The sequence below is a fragment of the Aquarana catesbeiana genome, linkage group LG04, assembly GCF_042186555.1.
Source record: "Aquarana catesbeiana isolate 2022-GZ linkage group LG04, ASM4218655v1, whole genome shotgun sequence".
Taxonomy (NCBI): Eukaryota; Metazoa; Chordata; class Amphibia; order Anura; family Ranidae; genus Aquarana; species Aquarana catesbeiana.
In genome coordinates this window covers 316,402,754-316,428,356 of record NC_133327.1, presented here as the reverse complement: position 1 = coordinate 316,428,356, position 25,603 = coordinate 316,402,754, and the positions used below count along the sequence as shown (strand labels likewise).

At 45.2% G+C, this 25,603-nt stretch overlaps 1 protein-coding gene across 1 annotated transcript in view; it reads right to left on the bottom strand.

Annotated features, from left to right (window-relative positions):
* MEI4 (meiotic double-stranded break formation protein 4) overlaps positions 1 to 5,331 on the bottom strand; it is a 364,267-nt gene extending 358,936 nt beyond the window's left edge. The window contains exon 1 of the mRNA XM_073626838.1: positions 5,088 to 5,331. Coding sequence (XP_073482939.1) covers positions 5,088 to 5,322 — 235 coding nt within the window. The 5' untranslated portion in view covers positions 5,323 to 5,331. The remainder of the gene's footprint in view (positions 1 to 5,087) is intronic.
* Between the last annotated feature and the right edge of the window lie 20,272 nt (positions 5,332 to 25,603).

Below are 25,603 nucleotides of genomic sequence, written 5' to 3'. Positions count from 1 at the left end.
GGAACTGTGTTTGATATTGCGTTCAGATGGGGTGAAGTCACCCCAGGAAAAGCCAAATTTGGAAGATGCACACCAATTTACGAATGTCAACATGTGCTAGCTGCCATCACGGGGGATCAAGGGACATGTTTTGGGGGAGAAACCCATTCCTCTCAGCTACTTTATTATTGAGGAAGGGGTTGCACCCCCAAAACACGTCCATTGATCTCCCGTGATGGCAGATAGCACATGTTGGCACACTGTGTGCATCCTCCAAATTTAGCTTTTAGAAAAATCGCTAAAACATTTTAAAATTTGTAGAACACAAAAGAAGAAAGTGATTTTGAGGGGTTTTCATTATTAATTATTTTTTTGGATAACATCATTGATGTTTTTCTTGAGGTTTTCCAATTGTAAATTACACCCCATGATCTCCCCGATCAGGATCTGGGCACTTTCTGATGTGAAAGGATCTGGATCCACAACATCACGATCACCTAAAAAGAGAGCAAAACAAAAACAGGTATCAAAAATATGCCGGCATCCATCTCTTACCTGAGCCTGTGGTCGCAGATGCTCACCTGTTGTGGTGACAATTTCCACCACGTCTTCCTCCTCCTGCTCTTCTTGGGTTGGGGGTATTTCCCCTTCTTCCAGAGGTGGGGGGTCTGTGGTATCCTCGGATGAGGGGTGTCCTCCGAGTCTTTTATCCCCTATGTAAAACAAAAATGCTATACTTAGCACACACATATTTAATGGCAGAACTATAAATAGGAAACATTGCTTGGAAGTGGGGTACAATTGTCAATTTTAGCAGAGTTCCAAGATGTAGCATTTTCAGTGTCCTTTGTCAAGCTGCAATACTTTACCTGTTTTGTAAAAGCTTCACAGGAGGAGACCCCCCTATAGTATACACTGGAGCACCTGTGTGGCCCTCCTAATAAAAATTGTGTTCTGGTGTCCCACACTAGTGCTCCAGCGTCCAGATATGAAAACAGCTGCTCAGTGTCCTCTCCTTACACAGAATCTAGTTTGCATTTCATTCTAGTAACAAAGCCATCTACACCACCAAATTAGTTTCATGCAAGTAGGGCGTAAAAAATGTGGCCAAATGCATATGGCCAAAACAATGGTGTTTTATAGTCCGAAAGAAAAATGTTTGATACGAACGAATAATGTGCCCATGAACATGAAAGTTGACATTTTAAAATGTACACTTTTAAGAAAAGCACATGGAGCAGCACGAACGTAATAAACATAAAGAATAGGAACACAGCACAACTACTTACTTTTTTGCAGCACTCTCCGGATCTTTCTTTACTGCTCATGTTCTCGTAATTTGAGGTCCGACCACCGCTTCCTGAGCTGATCTTTCGATCGTCGTAGCCCGAAATGCCGGTGCAGACTCTTGACTACTTTCGCCATGATCTTGGCCTTTCGGACATTGGGGTTGGGGTAGGGTCCATACTTTCCATCATAGTCGGCCTTCTTCAGGATAACCACCATCTCCAACATCTCCCCAAAGGACATATTTGATGCCTTAAATCTCCTTCTGGATCGGGACGTGTCCGGATCCGGGCTTTCCTCCTCCTCCTCCTCATTCCTGTAATTAGCACGCACCTGCTGTGTATCCGCTATGTGCTCTTCCCCCACTGCGCAGAACGAAAAGGGGCGGGGAATAGACTAGAAAGAACGTCAGGGGCAGGCGGAGTTACACGCATGCACAGTGTGTATAAAGCGTACCACACGTGCGTATTACGTACGATCTGTGAGCGGAGGAAGGAGCATTGGAGGCGCCGATCGTAAGAATGAAGGTAAGAGACATACTTGTGCCTATACTGCTTCTACATTGAGGCCTATATTGTAACAAGATTAGGAGAGTTTGGCCTGACATTAGGATTTGTCTTGTGTTGTGTCTTGCAGTGAAAATGGATATCTTTCAAGATACTGACTTCATGGCAATATTCATTGACATGTTCAGGGAGCTGCCTTGTCTGTAGGAGATCAACCACCCACATTACAGGAACCAAACAAAGAGGAAGGCAGCACTGGATCAATTGTTGGAAATTGTGAAGCAGGTGATCCCCACGGCAGACATCACATATTTGAAGATCCTAATTGGTGGCCTGAGGAGCACATATGTAAGGGAGCGCCAGAAAGTCCAGGATTCGCAGAGATCCGGAGCAGCAGATGACATCTATGTCCCCAGGATGTGGTACTATGACAGGCTGCATTTTCTGGCAGGCCAGACTGAACCCGGGTCATCACTCTCCAGTCTTCCTTCCACGCTTCCTTCCCCCCCAGCTGAGGCTTCTGACGCCCAACCTGGGCCTTCCAGACAGCAACATGTGGAGGAGCATAGATTGAGCCAGGTATAGCATTCCTCTAAATATTTCTGCTTGTCCAATCAATGATGTTAACTAGATGTTAGTTTGGAGTACTAATTTATGATTGTGATTGATGATGCAAAACATTACAACCATGTCCCTTTTTCATACACAGGGAAGTCTCAGCCAGGAGGTGGCCGGGCCGAGCAGGCTGCCTGATATGCAGGTCCCTCTCCTACACCTGGAAAGAGAAAGTGGCAGGAGGAGGAGTGCCCTAGAGGAGGCTGCCAAAGGCCTCTTTTGGAAGGCTACAGAGGCCCTGGGAGCACCACACACCGTGGAGGAGGACTTCGCTGCCATCATTGCCTGTAAAATGCAGCGGATGGAGCAGGGACAACAACTCATGTGTGAGTCCTTAATGTTGGAGGCTCTCAATAAGGGGTTGAGGGCCCAAATAACATCTGATACACACCTTTGTGAACTCACACATGGTCCTCCTCCTCCAGGTCCTCCTCCTCCTTCAGGTCCTACTAGTCCTCCTCCTCCTCCAGGTCCTACACCTCCTCCTGCCACATCTCCAACAGCAGAGCCACAGCGTGGAAGGAAGCGTGGAAGGAAGACCAGAGAGTGATGACCCTGGATCCAGTCTGGTCTGGCAAAAGATGCAGCCTCTTGTGGTACCACAGCCTGGGGACATACATGTCATCTGCTGCTTTCCGGATCTCTGGGACTTCTGGACCAGACTGCACTCCCTTACATGTGGACTCCTCAGGCCACCAATTTTGATGTTCAAGAATTGATGTCTGCCCTGGGGGTCAAAGGCTTCGCTGATTTCTGCTGTTTATCCAGCGTTGCCTCCCTCTTTGTTTGGTTCTGAGCCCTTAATAAAGGAATTTTGGTTTGAATTATACTTGCCTATGTGTGTTTTACTTCAAAAAGGACAGTTTGTTTGTGAGGATTCAGGTACATTTCAAATATACAATGTGAAATTAACAAGGGACACCAACACCAAACAATCTTCTTGAGCTTCAATAATAAAAGATATCAATGGTGTTGTGGTAACTTGACACACAAAACACACACAAAAATATTCTGGAGTAAAACTAAAAATAACATTAAACAAAGATCAGCCTTTGAAAAAATACAAACAAAAAATCTAAAATAAAAATGGCTTTAAAAAAAAAAAAAATTATTTATGTCAGATGTGACAAATAAAAATATATTCAGGTAATCCCAATAAAAAATAAAGAAAGAAGTTTGTGAGAAGTGTGTGTGAATATGAGCAGCAAAATTACTTAATTCTTCTCACATTATAAAGAAGAAGAGAGTGCGCTGTATTAAACCATTTTTAACATTGCAGCGTGACGAAAGTGCTGTATCCATTGCGAACGCTAGTTTTACCAGACGGAGCTGTTCCGTGTCGGAATTTCTTCTGAGCATGCGTGGCACTTTGTGCGTCGGAACAGGCCACACACGGTCGCAATTGACGCGATCGGATTTTGTTGTCGGAAAATTTTATAGCCTGCTCTCAAACTTTGTGTGTCGGAAAATCCGATGGAAAATGTCCGATCGGAGCATGTTGTCGGAAATTCCGACCGTGTGTGGGCTCCATCGGACATTTTCCATCAGAAAATCCGACCGTGTGTACGGGGCATTACTGTGTTGATGGGGGAATCAAGCGATTTTCTTTTCTGCAACTCGTTTGTTAAAGAAGATTAATTTTTACCAAGTTAATATGGGTATAGTTCAACTTTAATATATAAACTTGAAGATAACTGTATATCACACTGAAAAGAAAAAAATAGATAGACATAAACTTTAACGGTTATCACTCTCTCAGGCTGGGTTCACACCATTGTGAATTGGATGTGGAATCCCCGCATCCGCATCCAATTCGCAATAGCAGGAGATTTTGACTGGTTCTCTATGGAGGCGATTCACATATCTCAGCAGCAGGTCCGGTGTGTTTTGCAGAAAACCGCTGGGCATCTTTTACTCCGTTTCAGATCCGAATTCAGCCCAAAATTCAGGCGGAAATCGGACTTGACACTGAACAATCATGCACCGGACTCCTGCTGTGAGCCTTACGCAGCTCATATGTGAACCAAGCCTTAAACCTTTACCTAAGATAAAACCCTGGCCTAGCCCTTGGGTCTAACTTAGTCCTTTACCCTCTACAGCACATCAAATTACCTACTCAAACAACCATCATATTCAGATATTCAGTAACAGCAATCTCTATATTTCAGGGTTCCTTTAAAGAGAACCTACATCTGGATCTGTACTTTGATGTGTACTAATATATAACTAACTATTGAATTCCTAAGAGTGAATCGGGAAAAAAAATTTGGGTCAAAGGAGTAGATTTATTAATATTTTCCAGTGACCGAGTCACCTGATAGCTGGCTTTTGCCCACTATCAGCTGTTTGAGCAGAGCCGCTCCAGGTTCGGGAAGGATCCTGACAATATTGTTAGGATCCAAGCACTTGCCTAAATGACAGCTGGCTCTGTCATTCAGGGTGCAGGGAGAGTCAAAGCCAGTTGTGCCTGCCCCGTCTCCAGCCTGGTGCTTCAATAGTTCTGGAGCAGCAGAGCAGGGTCAGTGACTGACAGTCAATATTCTCTACTGCAAGCAGACAGAGATCAGTAATCAGCTGTCAGGTTATCGCTCATCTCTCGGTCACAGTAGGCATGGGACAGCTGTCGCCTCGAGAGGAGCATGTTTGGTTTTTTTTATACAACACATATTTCTCCTTTAAAGTTCTTGAAAGGATTCTCACCATGTTCAAAGTTTGATTTGCTATGAATTTTGTGTAAAAGAAGTTCTTGCCGCAAATTGAGAACTTCAGCTTCCAGTTCCAAAACCTTATTCTTCATCTTGGCATCATGACTAGAAACATATTTGACCAGTTCTTCAGTATACCTTCTGCTACTTTTCCCATTTGGTTTACATCGAATGATGGCGACTGCCAAAGCTACTTTTGCGATAATTTCGGACCATTTATCACTTTCCATTCTATGGTACAGTACTATGAAAAAAATAAAGATGATGGTTAATTATCTGTGATCTGATGTATGCTCAAAATTTCTTCACTATGATCGAATGATTGATTCTAACTTCCAGCTGATCGGAAGAAACGTCAATGCGTCTGAAAAGCCTGCTTGTTCTTTGTACAACAAGCTGGTGCTGGAGGCACTATACATGGTTCTCTCTCTTTAGTCTTTTACTAGAAGCATATACACTTAGGCAAGAAAAAAAAAAAGTATGGCTATTGTAACTTTACAATATGTGCATGGAATCTGCAAAATATACACTGTATATATTTTAAATAAATACAAATTGGAACACAAGACCCCCTTTTTTTTGTTTGCTACATTCATTTTCTATGGTCCCACTGTATGTAGGAACATAAGCACCCTCTCTTGTTTGCTCCTAAGATGGACTATGGGATCTGATGCATGCATATATAAGTGCACATAACCACAACTAAGGTACACTGCTTGCTCTAAACAAATGATCTCCTATTGAGTGAATTTCCCTTTAATCCATCTGACAGGATTCTTCAATCCACTGTGACAGCCATTCAGTATGACAGTACTAAGAATGCCATTCTCAACACTGTGGGGTGGTTCACACATTTGCACTGAGCTACGTTAGTCTGCACAGATCAAAGCAAACGCAGTTCTAGGGCACATGGAAAATCATGCCCTGTTAACGCCACTACATTTTGGTGAGCTGCGATGCATTAAATATAGACATGCTGCATTTTATGCAGCACCCTTCACTGCACAGCAGAGAAAAAATGTACACTGTATTCTACAGTATTTCTAACATTACAGAATTTTATCATGCAGGCTGGTGTAAACAAACCCTGAGCCTGGGTTCACACTTATGCGAATTGGATGCGGATTTCCTCGCATCCAATTCGCATGACAGGAGAGTGTGCCCGGCTCGCAATGGAGCCGGCTCAGACATCTCCGGGGTGGCCGCAGTCCGCACTTGGAAAGGGTTCTGTGCGTCCTTGGTTTCGATCCAGGTGTGAATTCAGGCAAAAATTTGGACCGAATTCGCACCTGAATCGGTGAACAGGGACGCACCAGACCCCATGCCGCGAGCCACGGCCGCAGGCGTTCTTTTAGGACTCTCAGGCCTCTTGTGGTAAAATCTCAGTCCAAGTCTGCATGCCTATAGTTGCCAACAGTCCTGATTTTCCCGGGACAATCCCGATTTTGGGACCCTCCTCCCGATTTAATCTTGTCCCGAGTGTTTTCCCGAATTTTTGGGTTTGTCCCAAGAAAATTGTGAGTGTTTTTCTCAAAAAAAAAACGAGTCAGTCAATGAGTTGTTTCCCCTTGTGTTCAGTGCAGGGGAGAGGGGCGGCCAATCAGCTTCTCTCTTCACTGTACAAATAGAAAATTCTATTGTATATTGAAGCCTATTGGCTACAGGGATTGGCGACCCCTCCCCCCTCTCCACTGAACTCAAGGAAATGTTCAGTCACCACCGCCGCTGCCAACCCTCCGCTCTGCCCTGTGTGTGACAGTGTCTGAGAGCGGCACTGATGGAAGGAGCGGCGCTCGCTGGCTGGGGACAGTGCACTAATGGTCCTGGCTCCCCCTTACAATGAGCAGGTATACAGTCACTGATGGAAGGACTGGGGCTCCGCTGGCTGGGGACAGTGCACTGATGGTCCTGGCTCCCCCTTGCACCCTGTCCCCCCATGTCACCACCATACCTGATTACCCCCTCTCCCCTGTGTCACCACCATACCTGATTCCCCCCTCCCCCTGTGTCACCATCATACCTGCACCCCCTCCCCCTGTGTTACCACCATACCTTATTCCCCCCTCCCCCTGTGTCACCACCATACCTGCACCCCCCTCCCCCCCGTGTCACCACCATACCTGCACCCCCCTCCCCCCATGTCACCACCATACCTGCTTCCCCCTCTCCCCCCGTGTCACCACCATACCCGCACCCCCCTCCCCCCATGTCACCACCATACCTGCTTCCCCCTCCCCATGTGTCACCACCATACCTGCTTCCCCCTCCCCCCCGTGTCACCACCATACCTACTCCCCCCTCACCCCCCGTGTCACCATCATACCTGTTTCCCCCCTCCCCCCGCGTCACCACCATACCTGCTTCCCCCCTCCCCCCGCGTCACCACCATACCTGCTTCGCCCCTCCCACCGTGTCACCACCATACCTGCTTCCCCCTCCGCCCTGTGTCACCACCATACCTGCAACCCCCTCCCCCCCATATCACCACCATACCTGCAGCCCCCTCCCCCCATATCACCACCATACCTGCAGCCCCCTCCAGGGATGGACTGGCCATCGGGACTAACGGGAGATTCCCGGTGGGCCGATGACTCAGTGTGGGCCAGTTTCTGCCGCATCTGCGGTGCACGGCGATCTACCCGTCAACCACCTACAGCTGTCGCCTGACGGGTAGATCGTAAGCCAGTATGCAGAGTAGCGCAGGAAGCGCGTGTAGTAAGTTCTCTCTCTCGTGTCACGCGCAGCTGCTCCCCGGCGGCCCCTCCTCTCTTCTATCCCCATTGGCTTGTAAGATCATCTGGGATAGACGAGAAGAGAGGAGGGGCCGCCGGGGAGCAGCCGTGCGTGACATGAGAGAGAGAACTTACTACACACGCTTCCTGCGTTGCTCTGCATACTGGCTAGTAAGATGCTGGTGATGTGTTCCTGATGTGCCCCGATCATGTGCCCCATGCCCTAATGTGCCCTGTGCCCTAATGTACCATGTGCGCTGATGTGCTATGTGCCCCAATGAGCCATGTGCCATAATGTGCCCTGATGTGCTATGTGCCCTGACATGCCCCATGCCCTGATGTGCTATGTGCCCTGATGTGCCCCATAATGTGCCCCTTAATGTGCCATGTGCCCTGATGTGCCCCATGTCCTGACGTGCCATGTGCCCTGATGTGCCCCATGCCCTGTGCCCTGATGTGCCATGTGCCCTGATGTGCCACGTGCCCTGATGTGCCATGTGCCCTGATGTGCCCCATGCCCTGATGTGCCATGTGCCCTGATGTGCCCCATAATGTGCCATGTGCCCTGATGTGCCATAAAGTGCCCTGATGTGCCCCAATGTGCTATGTGCCCTGATGTGCCCCATAATGTGCCATGTGCCCTGATGTGCCATGTGCCCTGATGTGCTATATGCCCTTATGTGCTATGTGCCCCATAATGTGCCATGTGCCATAATGTGCCCTGATGTGCCATAATGTGCCCTGATGTGCCATAATGTGCCCTGATGTGCCATAATGTGCCCCGTGCCCTGATGTGTCCCGTGCCCTGATGTGCTGTGCCCCGATCTCCTATGCCCTGATGTGCCCCGTGACCTGATGTGCCTTATGGCCCGGTGCCCCGTGCCCTGATGTCCTGTGCCTCAATGTTGTGTGCCTTGATGTACTGTGACCTGTGCCCTGATGTGCTGTACCCTGATGTGCTGGGCTCTGTACCCTGATGTGGCCTAGTGTGCTGTACCCTGATATGCTGTGCACTGATGTGCCTTGTGCCCTGATGTGGCCTGATTTGCTATGCCCTGATGTACCGTACCCTGATGTGTTGTGCCCTGGGCCGGTCTGGATGAAGTCCAGGACCACATTTTTGTCCCAGTCCAGCCCTGGCCCCCTCCCCCGATATAACCACCATACCTGCCCCCCCTCCCCCATGTCATCACCATACCTGTTCCCCCCATGTCGCCACTATACCTGCACTCCCTCCCCCATATCACCACCATACCTGCCCCCCTCCCCCATGTCATCACCATACCTGTTCCCCCCATGTCACCACTATACCTGCACCCCCTCCCCCCATATCAACACCATACCTACTGCCCCCCTCCCCCATGTCACCACTATACCTGCCTCCCTCCCCCCATGTCATCACCATACCTGTTCCCCCTCATGTCACCACCATACCTGCACCCCCCCCCCCCCATGTCAACACCATGCCTGCACCCGCCTCCCCCCATGACAACACCATGCCTGCACCCCCTCCGGCCTAGTCACCACCATGCCTGCACCCCCTCCGGCCTAGTCACCACCATGCCTGCACCCCCCAGGTCACCATCATGCCTGCACCCCTAAATCACCACCCTGTCTCCACCCTTCCCGAAGTCAGCCTGTAACACCCCAAGTCACCATGCCTCCACCCACACACCTCTCTCCCCTTGTCACCACTCTTGAGGAGATGTAGCTAGACTGTAGCCAACACTCCATCTGCAGACAACACTCCGCTGGGGACACCTGATGTAAGAGGCACTCCGCTGGGGACACCTGATGTAAGAGGTACTGTACTGGGGACACCTGATGTAAGAGGCACTCCACTGGGAATGCCTGATGGAAGGAGGCACTCTGCTGGGGCACCTGATGCAAGGACAGACTCTGCTGGGGGCACCAGATGTAAGGATGAACTCTGCTGGGGCACCTGATGTAAGGACAGACTCTGCTGGGGGAACCTGATGGCATCTGGTGGCAGGCGACATAGCAGGTGACACGCTCAGTGGTCCCACTGATTCTGCATTATGGTGAGTTGAATGATTTCATTTTATATTACAATGTAATAATAGAAATAATGTGCTTCAATCATCCTGACAACACCATAACAACCATGGTGCCGGGATGATTGAAGCGCCAACACCAGGTGTTTGGAGTATCTTTATCTGGTGATGGTTAAACTCTGGTATACACATTACTATTGTGGTGTAGGATCTGGGTCTGTTGTCCCTCCATCCCTCTTCCTCTACCCCCCTTTCCACCTTTCCCTCTGCATCCCTCATTCATCTCAGACTCTAACCACACCCCATTTTAGCCATGCCCATGTAAGCCACGCCCACTATTTCACGTAAATCACACCCTTTTTTTGCGCACAGCATTTTTCTTTTTTCTGTGTCATGCCCACTAACGCATGCCCCGCCCCCTAATTATAGGCTGACTCCGCCTACAGCCAAAAAAGTGTCCCGAAATTTTTTTTTACAATGTTGGCAACATGTGCATGCCTGGTGTAATAATGAATAATAACACTTCTTTTATTAGTTTTATATTTGGTAAAATGTAGGCAAAAGAATGGGAACATCCTTCTCTAGAAGACTGAGTGTGTGGGAACACAGCAGGATCTAAAATAGGAAAATCCAATATCTGTAGTCTCTACAGATCACACCTTTCTGTGCACACCTTCATTCTTTTCTTTGTGTGTTCTCAACAATCATTTATTATCTTTCACTGCTAGGAATAATAATATGCTCTATAATGTGCACTAATGCATTCAAAATTGGTGATGTAAGTCAATGCAATGCACAGATGTAAACTAGCACCATTAAAAACAACTAACCTGGGTACATGTACTGATGTGCGTTAAGGTGAAGAAATGTAAATAGGACCTAAAAGAAATAAAAATCCATGTGATCATTCTACATACCAAAAACAATAAATATGTTGGCTCAGTAGTTTGGCATGCTCTAACCTCTTACGCCAGCCATAGGCATATATGCGGCCTCTGGGCAGGTGTGCCTTAAAGCAGACAGGTCACATATATGCTTACCAAAATGTCATGCCAAAAGCAAGCACCCTGAATGCTCCTAGCATAGTTACCAGCGGGTAACGGAAAGCTCTCAATCGCAACCTGGATTGCAATCAGGAGCTTGCAACCAGGTGCTTTCCGGTCATGTGACCGCTGTGACAGCCAATCACGGTCATCACCTGGCCGAAAAACCCACCTCTGCCCCCTTGGGTCTGAAACTTCTTAAAGGGCCAGAAGTGCTGGCGCTAAGGTGAACCTGAATTCAAAAAGTGCAGATTTGTTATATTATAGTGAACATTTCAGTACAGTACTATGCTGAAAATCCTTTTGTCCAGAGTTCCTCCACAAAAATATTTCCTGGTATGTGAGTGTGCTTAGTGTTGTCACTACTGCGCTGCTCAGTGGTCTCCTTGCTGGAAGCTCTGACACGAGGAAGCAAACTCTGCCCTTACCAAGGTGGCTACTCAGCACAGAGACACAGTGCAGAACAAGGCATGCTTAGTCAGGAATGGGAAAAAGATCAACTTCAGTGAGACCTTATGAAATAATGGTAACTCGTCCTTTGCCCTGTGTGTCTGCCTTTTTTCACAGCTTTCAAAGTTCAGTTCCTGTTCAAAATGTTGTGCTATGTCCATATAGATGCTTAACCACTTGAGCCCCGGACCATTATGCTGCCTAAGGACCAGAGGTCTTTTTCCAATTTGGCACTGCGTCGCTTTAACTGCTAATTGCGCGGTCATGCAATGCTGTACCCAAACGAAATTTGCGTCCTTTTCTTCCCACAAATAGAGCTTTCTTTTGATGGTATTTGATCACCTCTGCAGTTTTTATTTTTTGCGCTATAAACGGAAAAAGACAGAAAATTTTGAAAAAAAATGATATTTTCTACTTTTTGTTATAAAAAAAATCCAATAAACTAAATTTTAGTCATACATTTAGGCCAAAATGTATTCGGCCACATGTCTTTGGTAAAAAAAATGTCAATAAGCATATATTTATTGGTTTGCGCAAAAGTTATAGCGTCTACAAACTAGGGTACATTTTCTGTAATTTACACAGCTTTTAGTTTATGACTGCCTATGTCATTTCTTGAGGTGCTAAAATGGCAGGGCAGTACAAAACCCCCCCAAATGACCCCATTTTGGAAAGTAGACACCCCAAGGAAATTGCTGAGAGGCATGTTGAACCCATTGAATATTTATTTTTTTTGTCCCAAGTGATTGAATAATGACAAAAAAAAAAAAAAAATATTTACAAAAAGTTGTCACTAAATGATATATTGCTCACACAGGCCATGGGCCTATGTGGAATTGCACCCCAAAATACATTTAGCTGCTTCTCCTGAGTATGGGGATACCACATGTGTGGGACTTTTTGGGAGCTTAGCCGCGTACGGGGCCTGAAAACCAAGCACCGCCTTCAGGATTTCTAAGGGTGTAAATTTTTGATTTCACTCTTCACTGCCTATCACAGTTTCGGAGGCCATGGAATGCCCAGGTGGCACAAAACCCCCCCAAATGACCCCATTTTGGAAAGTAGACACCCCAAGCTATTTGCTGAGAGGCATATTGAGTCCATGGAATATTTTATATTTTGACACAAGTTGCGGGAAAGTGACACTTTTTTTTTTTTTTTTTTTTTTTTTTTGCACAAAGTTGTCACTAAATGATATATTGCTCACACAGGCCATGGGCATATGTGGAATTGCACCCCAAAATACATTTAGCTGCTTCTCCTGAGTATGGGGATACCACATGTGTGGGACTTTTTGGGAGCCTAGCCGCGTACGGGGCCCCGAAAACCAAGCACCGCCTTCAGGATTTCTAAGGGTGAAAATTTTTGATTTCACTCTTCACTGCCTATCACAGTTTCGGAGGCCATGGAATGCCCAGGTGGCACAAAACCCCCCCAAATGACCCCATTTTGGAAAGTAGACACCCCAAGCTATTTGCTGAGAGGCATGGTGAATATTTTGCAGCTCTCATTTGTTTTTGAAAATGAAGAAAGACAAGAAAAAACTTTTTTTTTTTTCTTTTTTCAATTTTCAAAACTTTGTGACAAAAAGTGAGGTCTGCAAAATACTCACTATACCTCTCAGCAAATAGCTTGGGGTGTCTACTTTCCAAAATGGGGTCATTTGGGGGGGTTTTGTGCCACCTGGGCTTTCCATGGCCTCCGAAACTGTGATAGGCAGTGAAGAGTGAAATCAAAAATTCACGCCCTTAGAAAGCCTGAAGGCGGTGCTTGGTTTTCAGGGTCCCGTACGCGGCTAGGCTCCCAAAAAGTCTCACACATGTGGTATCCCCGTACTCAGGAGAAGCAGCAGAATGTATTTTGGGGTGTAATTTCACATATTCCCATGGCATGTTTGAGCAATATATCATTTAGTGACAACTTTGTGCAAAAAAAAAAAAAAAAAAAATTTGTCTCTTTCCCGCAACTTGTGTCGCAATATAAAATATTCCATGGACTCGACATGCCTCTCAGCAAATAGCTTGGGGTGTCTACTTTCCAAAATGGGGTCATTTGGGGGGGTTTTGAACTGTCCTGGCATTTTATGCACAACATTTAGAAGCTTATGTCACACATCACGCACTCTTCTAACCACTTGAAGACAAAGCCCTTTCTGACACTCATTGTTTACATGAAAAAGATATTTTTTTTTCCAAAAAAATTACTTTGAACCCCCAAACATTATATATTTTTTTAAAGCAAATGCCCTACAGATTTAAATGGTGGGTGTTTCATTTTTTTTTTTCACACAGTATTTGCGCAGCGATTTTTCAAACGCATTTTTTGGGGAAAAAACACACTTTTTTAAATTTTAATGCACTAAAACACACTATATTGCCCAAATGTTTGATGAAATAAAAAAGATGATCTTAGGCCGAGTACATGGATACCAAACATGACATGCTTTAAAATTGCGCACAAACGTGCAGTGGCAACAAAATAAATACATTTTTAAAAGCCTTTAAAAGCCTTTACAGGTTACCACTTTAGATTTACAGAGGAGGTCTACTGCAAAAATTACTGCCCTCGATCTGACCTTCGCGGCGATACCTCACATGCATGGTGCAATTGCTGTTTACGTTTGACGACAGACCGCCGCTTGCGTTCGCCTTAGCGCGAGAGCAGGGGGCGACAGGGGTGCTTTTTTTTTTTTTTTTTTTTTTTATTATTTTTTTGCTTTTTTATCTTATTTTTAAACTGTTCCTTTCATTTTTTTTTTTTTAAATCATTTTTATTGTTATCTCGGGGAATGTAAATATCCCCTATGATAGCAATAGGTAGTGACAGGTACTCTTTTTTGAAAAAATTGGGGTCTATTAGACCCTAGATCTCTCCTCTGCCCTCAAAGCATCTGATGACACCAAGATCGGTGTGATAAAATGCTTCCCCAATTTCCCAATGGCGCTATTTACATCTGGCGAAATCTAAGTCATAAAATGCTCGTAGCTTCCGGTTTCTTAGGCCATAGAGATGTTTGGAGCCACTCTGGTCTCTGATCAGCTCTATGGTCAGCTGGCTGAATCACCGGCTGCATTCTCAGGTTCCCTGTTGAGACAGGAGTGCCAGAGAAAAACACGGAAGACGGTGGGGGGGGGCATTCCCTCCCACGGCTTGTAAAAGCAGTCTAGAGGCTAATTAGCCGCTAGGATTGCTTTTACATGAAAGCCGACCGTTGGCTGAAAAGAATGATACCAAGATGATACCTAAACCTGCAGGCATCATTCCGGTATAACCATTCAAAGTCGTGAATGGCGTACCTGAAGACAAAAAAATGGTTAACAATAAAGCACAGTAAACGGTAAAGTATAAATAATTACATACCTGAAAAACAAACATGATAAAACATAATAACAATAAAACATTGCAGAATAGAATACAGTAAAAAAGAGCAGAACAAGAGAGAGAGAATAGAGAGAGAGAGAACAATAAAACGACAACTATTTTTTTTTATTTTATATATTTTTTTTTTTTTTTTTACACTTTTTTTGTAACTAACTTTTATAACGGTAACCGGTTCCAGGTTCGGGTCTCTCAAAATGCGATGGCATCTTGGGAGACCCTGTGAAAGTGTGCCTAGTCTGTGCAATGCTGTACCCTACGCTAATACTCAACTAGTGAATGGTAGCGTTCAAAACATTCACCAATGCAAAGACCAGGATTGTCAGGACAGGAGGGACAATAATAGCGGGTGTCACGCCTATATCCGCTCTTGCTGCAGACACAACATCTTTTTTGGGGGGCGTTGGGTAGGGGTACTCGGGAGGACATAAAGAAAATGCCTCTCATGCAGCCGACTGCATTTGGTTGGGGATGTGAATGGGGGAAGTACGGGCGCTGCAGAAGTGGTGGGTTCCCAATTAGGATTGGCGAATGCAGCAGGAAGGGCACTATGGGCACGACGGGCCTGTGTTTGTCTTCTTGGTGGCAGCGCGACACTACTTGTGCTTGCCACCTCACCAGCTTGAACTGCACTTATGGGACTCGCCACGTCACCAAGTGTTACTGCAGTGCTGGTTTGACTACGACCGGGGTGTACTAGGCCGCTGGTGCTTGCCAGTTCACCAAAACGCTACCAAAAAAACTGTTAGCGATCGCAGGGATCAGGCCTGACTCTGCGAATGCTGCAGTTTAGTTTAGTGTTTTGTAAGTGACAGTGATCGATCGATACTGCACTTGGGTGGGCTGGGCTGGGCCGGGCGGAGGGGCAAAATGCAGGTGCTAGCAGGTATCTGGGCTGATCCCGCTAACACTGCGTTTTTGGGAACCCTAAACTGCTGGGGACGCTAGTATAGATCTGATCGGATCAGATATTGATCCGTTCAGATACTATACCACTAAGGGAGGCGTATGCTGCATGCGTGGGTGTTAGCGGTACTGGCGCTAATCTGACGCTGCTTGGGGCTGGTGCTTGCCAGTTCACCAAAATACTACCAAAAAAACTGTTAGCGATCGCAGGGATCAGGCCTGACTCTGCGAACGCTGCAGTTATGCATTTAGTGTTTTGTAAGTGTCAGTGATCGATCGATACTGCACTTGGGTGGGCTGGGCTGGGCCGGGCGGAGGGGCAAAACGCAGGTGCTAGCAGGTATCTGGGCTGATCCCACTAACACTGTGTTTTTGGGAACCCTAAACTGCTGGGGATGCTAGTATAGATCTGATTAGATCAGATATTGATCCGATCAGATACTATACCACTAAGGGAGGCGTATGCTGCGTGCGTGGGTGTTAGCGGTACTGGCGCTAATCTGACGCTGCCTGGGGCGAGGCATATCACCGCCGGGCGATCAGGGGGCTAAACCTTTATTCGGTAATAAACGGCGGGTGCCCTCACACTAAAAAAAATAAACAAACTAACCAGCGTCACCCGTAACAGTTATACGGTGATCAGTGGTGAAAGGGTTAACTAGGGGGCCATCAAGGGGTTAAAACATTTATTAGATAGTATATGGGGGTCCCTGTCGCTATAAAACGCTGACGGCGAACCTAAATATTTACCTCACTAACTAGCATCACCAGCGACACTAATACAGCGATCAGAAAAATGATCGCTTAGCGACACTGGTGACAGGGGGTGATCAAGGGGTTAAAACTTTATTAGGGGGGTTAGGGGGGTATCCTAGACCTAAAGGGGGGTAATATTCACTGTCCCAACACTGTAACTGTCACAAACTGACACCAATGCAGTAATCAGAAAAAAAAAAAAAAAAAAACTGCTGGTGTCAGTTTGTGACAGGGAGGGGGGGGGGTGATTGGGGGGGGATCGGGGGGCGATCGGGGGGGGGGATCGGGGTGTTTAGTGTGCCTGGCATGTTCTACTGTGTGTATAGTGTTTGTGCACTCACATTGATGTCTTCTCTCCTCGGCGCTGCAACGGAATATCGAGCCGAGGAGAGATGACATCATTTCCTTTGCTGCTGTTTAGCATACAGCAGCAAAGGAAGTTATCTGATTGGCCGGCGGCGATCGCGAGGGGGGGGCCACGAACGGATGGCCTCCCCCTCACCTCCGATCGCCGGGGGACCAAAGACGACCGCCTCGGGCACCGGGGGGGGGTCCGATCGGACCCCCCACCCGCGGAAGGCAAATCACGTATATATACGTGATTTTGCCTGTCCGTGCCACCTTGCCGACATAAATCGGCGTGAGGCGGTCCTCAAGTGGTTAATAAGGAATTCAGGGCCTACGCAAACTGTATCGCATCTGCACTACAACTATTGTTCAAGTGGAAGGGTCCAAATGGAAGTCACAACTTAAACATTTTATTCAACAATTGAGTAACTGTGATACAGTCTATGAGATTGATTTACTACGGGCCCTTTCACACCGAACAAAGTTGAATGCAGTTGGAGTACAGTTCTAAATGCATTCAACTACAGCCAACTGCATAGACAGCCCAAAATCAAGGTAATCCTATGGGCATAGGTCACATCATTGCAGTGCAGTTCAAAAAAGTAGAGCATGCTGCATTTTTCCGCACCGCAAACCCAGGTAACGTGATACAAACACTCTACAAAAGCGCTTCAAATGCACCGCACCATGCCTCTAAGCCAAGAAAGCCAAGCCCAAAAATGTATTGAAAAATGCACTGCAAACGCAGCACAAAACGCATGCAAAGCGAACGTCAAGCTCACTTCAAATGCATGTAAACATGCAGTTATGTTCAGTTTCTGGTGTGAATGGGCTCTAATACTGTGTATTGTGCAGCTCTGCACAGAAAATGGTCAGCTTCCAGGTTTTATTGCCAGTCTAAATTGAACAAGCGGAAGTAAGACGCTGATTGGCTACCATGCCCAGCTGCACCAGTTTTTGCACTTTCCAGTTTTAGGCCGGTTCACACCTATGCATTTTTTAGTGCGTTTTCAGTTTTGCAGAAAGACACTAGAGTCCATTTAACATGGTTTACTATGGATGTAGTTCACATCTGTGCATTTTATGGAAAGGGCCAGGGACTTTTTTTCAGTTTTTTTGTTCCATAGACTTCAATGGGTCAAAAGCGTATTTAAAAATGCAAAAAAAACACCAATATACAAACTGTGATTTAGGCCTTAGTAAATCAACCCCTATGCCCTTTCCCTACACTTTTTAATCTGGCTATTGGCAGGAGTGGAGAGAGAGCACTAATTGGCCCCTTTTTAACCACTTGCCTACTGGTTAAACTTTAATCCCCTTCCTAACCAGGCCAATTTTCAGCTTTCATAGCTGTTGCCTAAATTGATGAAAAAATTAGTTTTTTTACATTTTTTTATTGGGTGTGTTTTATAGCAGAATGTAAAAAATATTGTTTTGTTTTCAATATTGTCAGCTTTTTGTTTATAGCACAAAAAATAAAAACCGCTGAGGTGATCAAATACCACCAAAAAAAAGCTCTATTTGTCTGGAAAAAAGGACATCAATTTTCTTTGGTTACAGTGTTGCACGACCGCGCAATTATCAGTTAAAGTAACGCAGTGCCGTAACGAAAAAGATGGCCTAGTCAGGAAGGGGGGTTAAACCTTCCGGAGTAGAAGTTGACATGGACATTCATTGTACTGTTCATTTAAGCACAAGAGAATCCATTTTGTTCTCACTGTTGAAATGTGTTCTGTAACCTTCACCTAACACACAGCCACTTCTCCTACTAAACGCTCTCTACTCCCCCCTCCCTTTTCAAGGTTTTACTTTTGCAATTGTTCTATTCGCTAGTTTTTAATAATATATTTCTATTTGTTAGCTTTTAATAACATATTGCTATTTGTTACTTTTTAATAACATCTCACACCACCCCTTTCTTATCTATGTATAAAATAACATGTAATAATAAATTTTTCACCGAACGGACATTTTAAACACAGTGATTGAGTCCTGTGAATCTGTTCCTGCAGCTGCAGTATTAACTTTGTTTTAGAGTCCCAATCAGAAATCAGTCATATCAGTCTTGGCGAGCCAGCCAGGAGTTTGGCAGAGTCTCCAGAAGGAACCGCGCTTCGATCGGGATCATCGGGAAACGCAGACCTCAAATGCCGGCTAGGTAAGCTGCCCTTAAGCTTGCTATATTTCTGCCTTTTCCTATGTATCCTATCTGTCGGTTCTCAAGGAAACCAGACCACTCTCGGACCTTTCTGGTTGGGTAACGTGTGTGTGTGAATGTGTTTGTGTCCCCCTTCACGGGTTGGACTGTGTGTGGATAGGGAAAATCCTCTGCAGTTCCCTGCGTTGACTCCTTGTGGGCGACCTGGGTCAGAGGCGCATGGTAGGGTCAGATAAAACTCACAGAGAAGAGAAGAGACGAGGAGGGTCTCTTAATGAGTGTTTTGTCTATTGTCATAAACCCCTTCTATCCACGTAGATAAGTGGAGACTATTCTTGTAAATCTGCAGATTTGCTGTACTATTTGTTTTAGAGGCAAGAGGGTATAGGCAAAAGTAGAGAAGAGAGAAGACTGGCCAGTCATTATGGGCATTAAATTAATTAAGGGAATGAAGGGAGAGAGGCCTTCAGAAAATGCCCAGCGCAAGATGAGCGCTAGAGAATATATGAACCGAAGGTACGGTTCTGCCTATACTGAGCCCCTAGATAAATGGGTAGAATGGACAAAGGGAACAGCTAAACCTTTAAAATCTGAAGGGACTTTTGATTTAAAACTATGGCAAACTTTTCTGCACGATTATGGCCCACTACTGTGCAGTGAAGGAACGTGGAGAATAGCTTGCACATGGGAGACAGAAGCTAAAGTAGCAAATCAAACTGGCTTGACGGAGATATTTAATAAAAGTACTGCCCAAATTTACTACGTTTGGCCAGAAGACTCTGTAGAGGAGGACCCCCCACCTTATGTGGCTGCCAGTTTGGCTTTAAGGGGTCCACGCACAAAAGCAATAGAATTAGATTACATGGAACACACAAAAGATGAGCTATGCAATATAGTAGAGAGCAGAGGTTTAACAGCCCCATATCAACCTACAAAGAGGGATTTGGCTCGTATCCTAGAAACAGATGATTGGCATAAATCAAAAGGCACATATGCAAACCTAGATCTCTCTGAACTTAAGGCTTTGGCCAGAGAAAGAGAGATAGAGTCTGAACTTCCAGAGCAAACCATAATTTCCAAATTGTGGCAGCAAGATGAAGAGAGAAGGAAGGGAGATGCCAGCCCTTCTGCCCCTGGCATAGAGAAATCTGTTGCAGTTTATCCTGTCAGAACCCAATTAGCTTTTGAAGGTGATGCTGTTGACAGTAAGTCTCAAATTAAATGGCATGTACCTTTTAGTCCCCAAGATATGAGAGCCATATTAGAGGGATTGGGAGATCCTAGAAAGAATCCAATTGGGTTTGCAAACAAACTTACTGCTGCACAGGAAGCATATGAGGCTTCTGCTACTGACATTCATCAGCTTCTTATTAAAGCAGTGGGAAGCAACATGTCTGGCTATATACTTAAAGAATGTGGTGTAGACGTCAAAAATCTAGGTAAGATGGTTAGTGGACGGGAGGTTTGTGAGAAATTGAAGGAAAAATTGCCCCAAATATATGGACAAACCAGACATGCTGAATTTATGAATGCTAAGCAAGGGAAAGAGGAAGCAGCAGGGGCTTATTGGAGGCGGTTAAGTGATATGGCTGAGGAAGCAGGCATTAAAATAGAGGAAGAGAAGGCGGGAGAAACTGCAAGTCCATCTACACAACTGGTGAAACAAAGGTTTCTTGATGGTTTAATACCCCAGTTGAAAGAAAAGTTGTTCACAGCAGGGCCTGAGGCAGGCAATATGTCTATTCGAGACGTCCTGCCTATCCTGTTGTCCATAGAAAACAGGATTAACCAAAAAGACAGCAAACCCAAGGTAATGTACATGGGGAAGCAGAGAGGAAAAGGAAGAGGAAGAGGCAAAGGCAATTTCAGAAATCATGGCAATCGGGGACCAATTATATGCTACAATTGTGATGGGGAAGGACACATAGCCAAATTCTGCCATCTTCCTGACCGTAGACTAGAAAAGAGCTTAGAGGCCCCTCATGCTGATCCCAGTTCTCTGCCAAAAGCAGTGGATCAGGCATAGGAAAATGGCATGCCAGTATCAATCATGTTAAATAGGGGAGACAATGGTCCCGAGGCCAGAGTAAAAGTATTTTTACAAGAACTCCCCTATCCTGGAGGAGAAACAGAATTAACCTGTTTAATTGATACTGGTGCAAGCCGAAGTGTTTTTAATATAGAGGACTTACCTCCAGGATTATTATCTACAAATGTTATCTCTGGTGTTGGCCTAACCGGGACCTCTACTGATTTGGAGCCACTTAAACTCAGGCTAGGACAGCAAACAGAAATTGTCACTAAAGTGTTAGTTTCAGACACAGTTCCTACCAATCTTTTGGGAGCTGACATTTTGAACCAAATTTTAGCAAACATAGACTACACTCCTACAGGAGTCCAAGTGGTCAGTAGTCTATCAGGAGAAGTTTTAAATTCTGCCTGTGGAGTATTTTTAATCCAATACTCCACTCTGCCATTTCCACCAGAATTGAAAGTGATTCCCACTGAATTATGGGCCACCAGCAAATATGATGTAGGTCTGCTGGATTGTACCCCAGTCATGATAAAAATTAAACCAGGGGCCCATCTCCCACAGATTAAACAGTACCCACTGAGTATTGCTCAGACTGAGGGGATAAAGGATCAAATCACTCAACTGAAAGCAGCAGGGGTTGTTGTACCAATTAAGTCCCAGGTCAATACACCCCTGTTCCCAATTGCAAAGAAGCCAGACAAGAAGGGTGGGCAGGTGACATATCGCATGGTGCATGATTTAAGAGCCATTAACAATATAATAGAGGCAGATACCCCGATCGTGCCCAACCCCCGCACTTTACTAAGTGGAATACCTGCCTCCAGCACCTGCTTTACAGTGATTGATCTTGCAAATGCTTTCTTTTCGGTGCCCCTGCACCCAGATTGCTGGCACCTTTTTTCATTTACCCATGATGCCCAAAAGTTAGCATGGACAAGATTGCCCCAAGGCTGTGTGAGTAGCCCCTCTGAATATAATACTGCGTTAAAGCAAGTATTGGACCAATGGTCCCCCTTACACCCAAACACAGTTTTGCTTCAGTACATAGACGATTTGCTTATTTGTTCTGATACAAAGGACATTTGTAGCAGAGAAACAGTAACAACAAAGTTAGCAAAGATAAGCTACAATACTGCCAAGAGAAAGTGATCTTCCTGGGTCACTGCATTTCACATGGAATCCGTCACCTAACCCCAGATCGAGTTAAAACTCTACAAAACTTTGAAAAGCCAAGAAATGTCCGGCAACTACGTGCCTTCCTGGGGTTAGTGGGATATTGTAGGGACTGGATTCCAAATGCATCAGAACTTATGGCTCCTCTATATGAGGCTACCACTAGAAACCCTTTCAAACTCACATGGGACAATGAATTGCAGATGAAGGAGCTTAATAAAATTTTGTCTGAAGCTCCCGCCATTGGACTTCCTGACTATACTAAGACTTTCTCGTTGTTCTGTCATGAAGTCAATGGATTTGCTGCAGGTGTACTCACCCAGCTACATGGAGACAAACAGAGGCCTGTGATGTATGTATCAGCCTCATTAGACCCTGTCATCAAAGGCTCCCCCAGTTGTATGCGAGCCATAGCAGCCTGCATTTTGCTGCTAGACAAAGTAACGGAGCTTGTACTAGATTCTGCTCTGATCCTGTATGTGCCACATGCAGTACAGGAAATCATGAATCAAGTAAATACTAGACATGTGTCTGCCAGTAGATTTGACAAGTACCAGTCTGCTCTTTTTGCTCCATCGAATTTAACAATCAAACGATGTGTTACTTTAAATCCAGCTACTCTTCTTCCTATAATTGATGAGGAAGATGCAACAAATGGTACTGATGTAGAACCTGAGAGTTTTTCTCATGATTGTATGGCTCTTATGGAGGTAGAAAGGGCCTCTGTCACACCAGCAAAAGATGAGCCCTCATCAGATTGTGACACACACTTATTCGTAGATGGTTCCAGATTTTACACTGATGATGGTCAGCCACACACAGGGTTTGCTGTAACCACTACAGACACCATTTTACATCAGGAAGCATTGAAACCCCAGATGTCAGCACAGGAAGCGGAGTTGTATGCTGTAGTCAAAGCATGTCATCTCCTAGAGAATCAAAGGGGAAATGTTTACACTGACAGCAGATATGCATTTGGAATAGCCCACGATTTTGGGCCTATCTGGAAAGCACGGCACTTTCTGACTAGTGCAGGGAAGCCAGTGAGACATGCAAAACTCATAGAGCGGCTATTTGAGGCCTTTCAGAAACCAGCAGAAGTTGCCATCTTGAAGGTAAAAGGGCATGCAAGGGGAAGTGACATGACAGCCAGAGGAAATGCTTTAGCGGACCAAGCGGCAAAGGATGCTGCCCTTATGGCATTTGGAGTCACATCCACTGTAGGGGTCGCCCAGGTAGCGGGGACAGTTTCCCCTCATCAAGAGCAGTGGGATGTAGAAACTCTAATTCAGTTGCAGAACCAGGCCCCTGATGAAGAGAAGGATAAGTGGATCAAATGTAATGCTACCCAAAATCAGCAGGGCCTGTGGAGCGCTGACAACAGGTGGTGTCTACCCAGGAGTTTGTACCCAGTTTTAGCACAGCTGGCACATGGCGTCAGTCATCTTGCTAAGGGCGCGATGGTGGCACTTACTGACTGCTATTGGATAGCACCTGGATTTAGTGCATTTGCAGCCAGGTTTTGTGCTTCATGTCTCACTTGTGCTCTGTACAATGCAGGGAGGCCTGTTCATGTTCCCCAAAGGCATTCTCCAAAGCCAGATTTCCTTTTCCAAAGAATTCAAATAGACTACATTCAGATGCCCAGAATAGGCACCTATGAGTTTGCTTTAGTGTGTGTTGACATGTTTTCAGGTTGGCCCGAGAGCTGGCCAGTAGCCAAAGCAAATGCAAAAACAACAGCAAAGAAAATTTTGAATGAAATAGTTTGTAGATATGGAGTTCCTGAAACTATTGAGAGTGACAGAGGAACCCATTTTACTGGGGAAGTAATGAAAGAGGTAATGGAAGCACTTCACATACAGCAAGCTTTCCATACACCTTATCATCCACAAAGTAGTGGTAAATTTGAGAGACTTAATGGAATTTTGAAAAACAGATGTGCAAAAATTAAAGCAGATACAGGAAAAGGATGGGTGGAAGCTTTGCCATTAGCCCTATATTCTGTACTAACTACCCCTAAACAACCACATGGGCTGTCCCCCTATGAGATTTTATTTGGAGGGCCACCCAAAACAGGGCTATATTTTCCCCAACAGTTACAGGCTTCTCACTCTAATCTGTTAGAATATGTTCAGATTTTGCAAAGAACATTGAATAAAATACATGAAGGTGTTTATAAATCTATCCCCGACCCAGATTCTGTTTCAGGTATTCACAGAATCCAACCAGGTGACTGGGTGGTGGTCAAGCGACACGTCAGAAAGCCACTAGAACCAAAATTTGACGGACCACATTTGGTGCTTTTGACAACCGGTTCTGCTGTCAAGTTGGAAGGAAAGCCCACCTGGATTCACGCCAGTCACTGCAAGAAAATCCTGAAGTGATGATATCCTTTGAAAAAAAGATGATAATGTTTCTTTTCTTTTTGTTGTTTGTGAGAACTGAGACATTGAAAAATAACCCTTTCATCCAAATGTTAAAATTGTATGCAACCCATAGCAAACGCTAGTAACTGCTGGGTGTGTTCTCACTTACATCCCCATACAGGAACAATACCCATGATAGCAATGCCTCTCAGTTTCACTGATCTAAACAGGACCAGAATAAATGGCTCATACATAGTCTCCACAGCTAATGAGCACAGATCAGTAACTTTGATGGTTTCGAAACAGATAAACACTCCACAGATTTGTTTAAACATCACATGCCCGTTTAACACTAAATGTAGACGGTTGGGCAATTCAGATTGCAGCAGAGCAAAAATTACAGTTTATGGAGGAAACTATGGTCAATATTATTATATCCCAGATCCAGAACTAAATAGAACCCTTTATAGTACAAATTGCTCACAGTTTCCAATATGTGAAAATATCGGTTTCCTGAGATTCCATGTTATTGCTTCCAGTTTTTTAGGAGCAGGCATACCGTCCATACGTAGAGGGTTATATTATATATGTGGAAATAAAGCTTACGCCTGGCTTCCTACTAATGTTACAGGTACATGTTATATTGGTACCTGCTTTGGCTGTTCGCAAAGATACAGTGCGACCAGATCAAAGTCCAGAATACCCTTTAGTGTTCAAAAGAGAGCTGTTCACTGAAGGTGACATGACATGGTCATGGTTCCCTTCCTGGACAGGATGGGGAATTGAAGCAATGAAAAGACTAAATAATTACACTAGAATTGTAGATGAGATTATTAACCTTACTACCACTGATATAGGTTTATTAAATGAAGAAATGGCTCAGCTTAAAAAAGTAGTATTAGAGCACAGATTAACGCTAAATTATCTCACTGCAGCTCAAGGTGGGATGTGTAAGATATTTCGCACTGACTGTTGTATATACATTTCTGATAATGAGGACATTATTAAAGGGCATCTTGCTAAGATAAGAGAACTACAGAAAAAGGCCAGAGATATTGCTAAAGATGGATGGAACCCCTTTCAGGGTTTAGGAGGTTTTGGTGATTTTTTATATGGCATAGCAACATGGTTACAGAAACTAGGCGCTT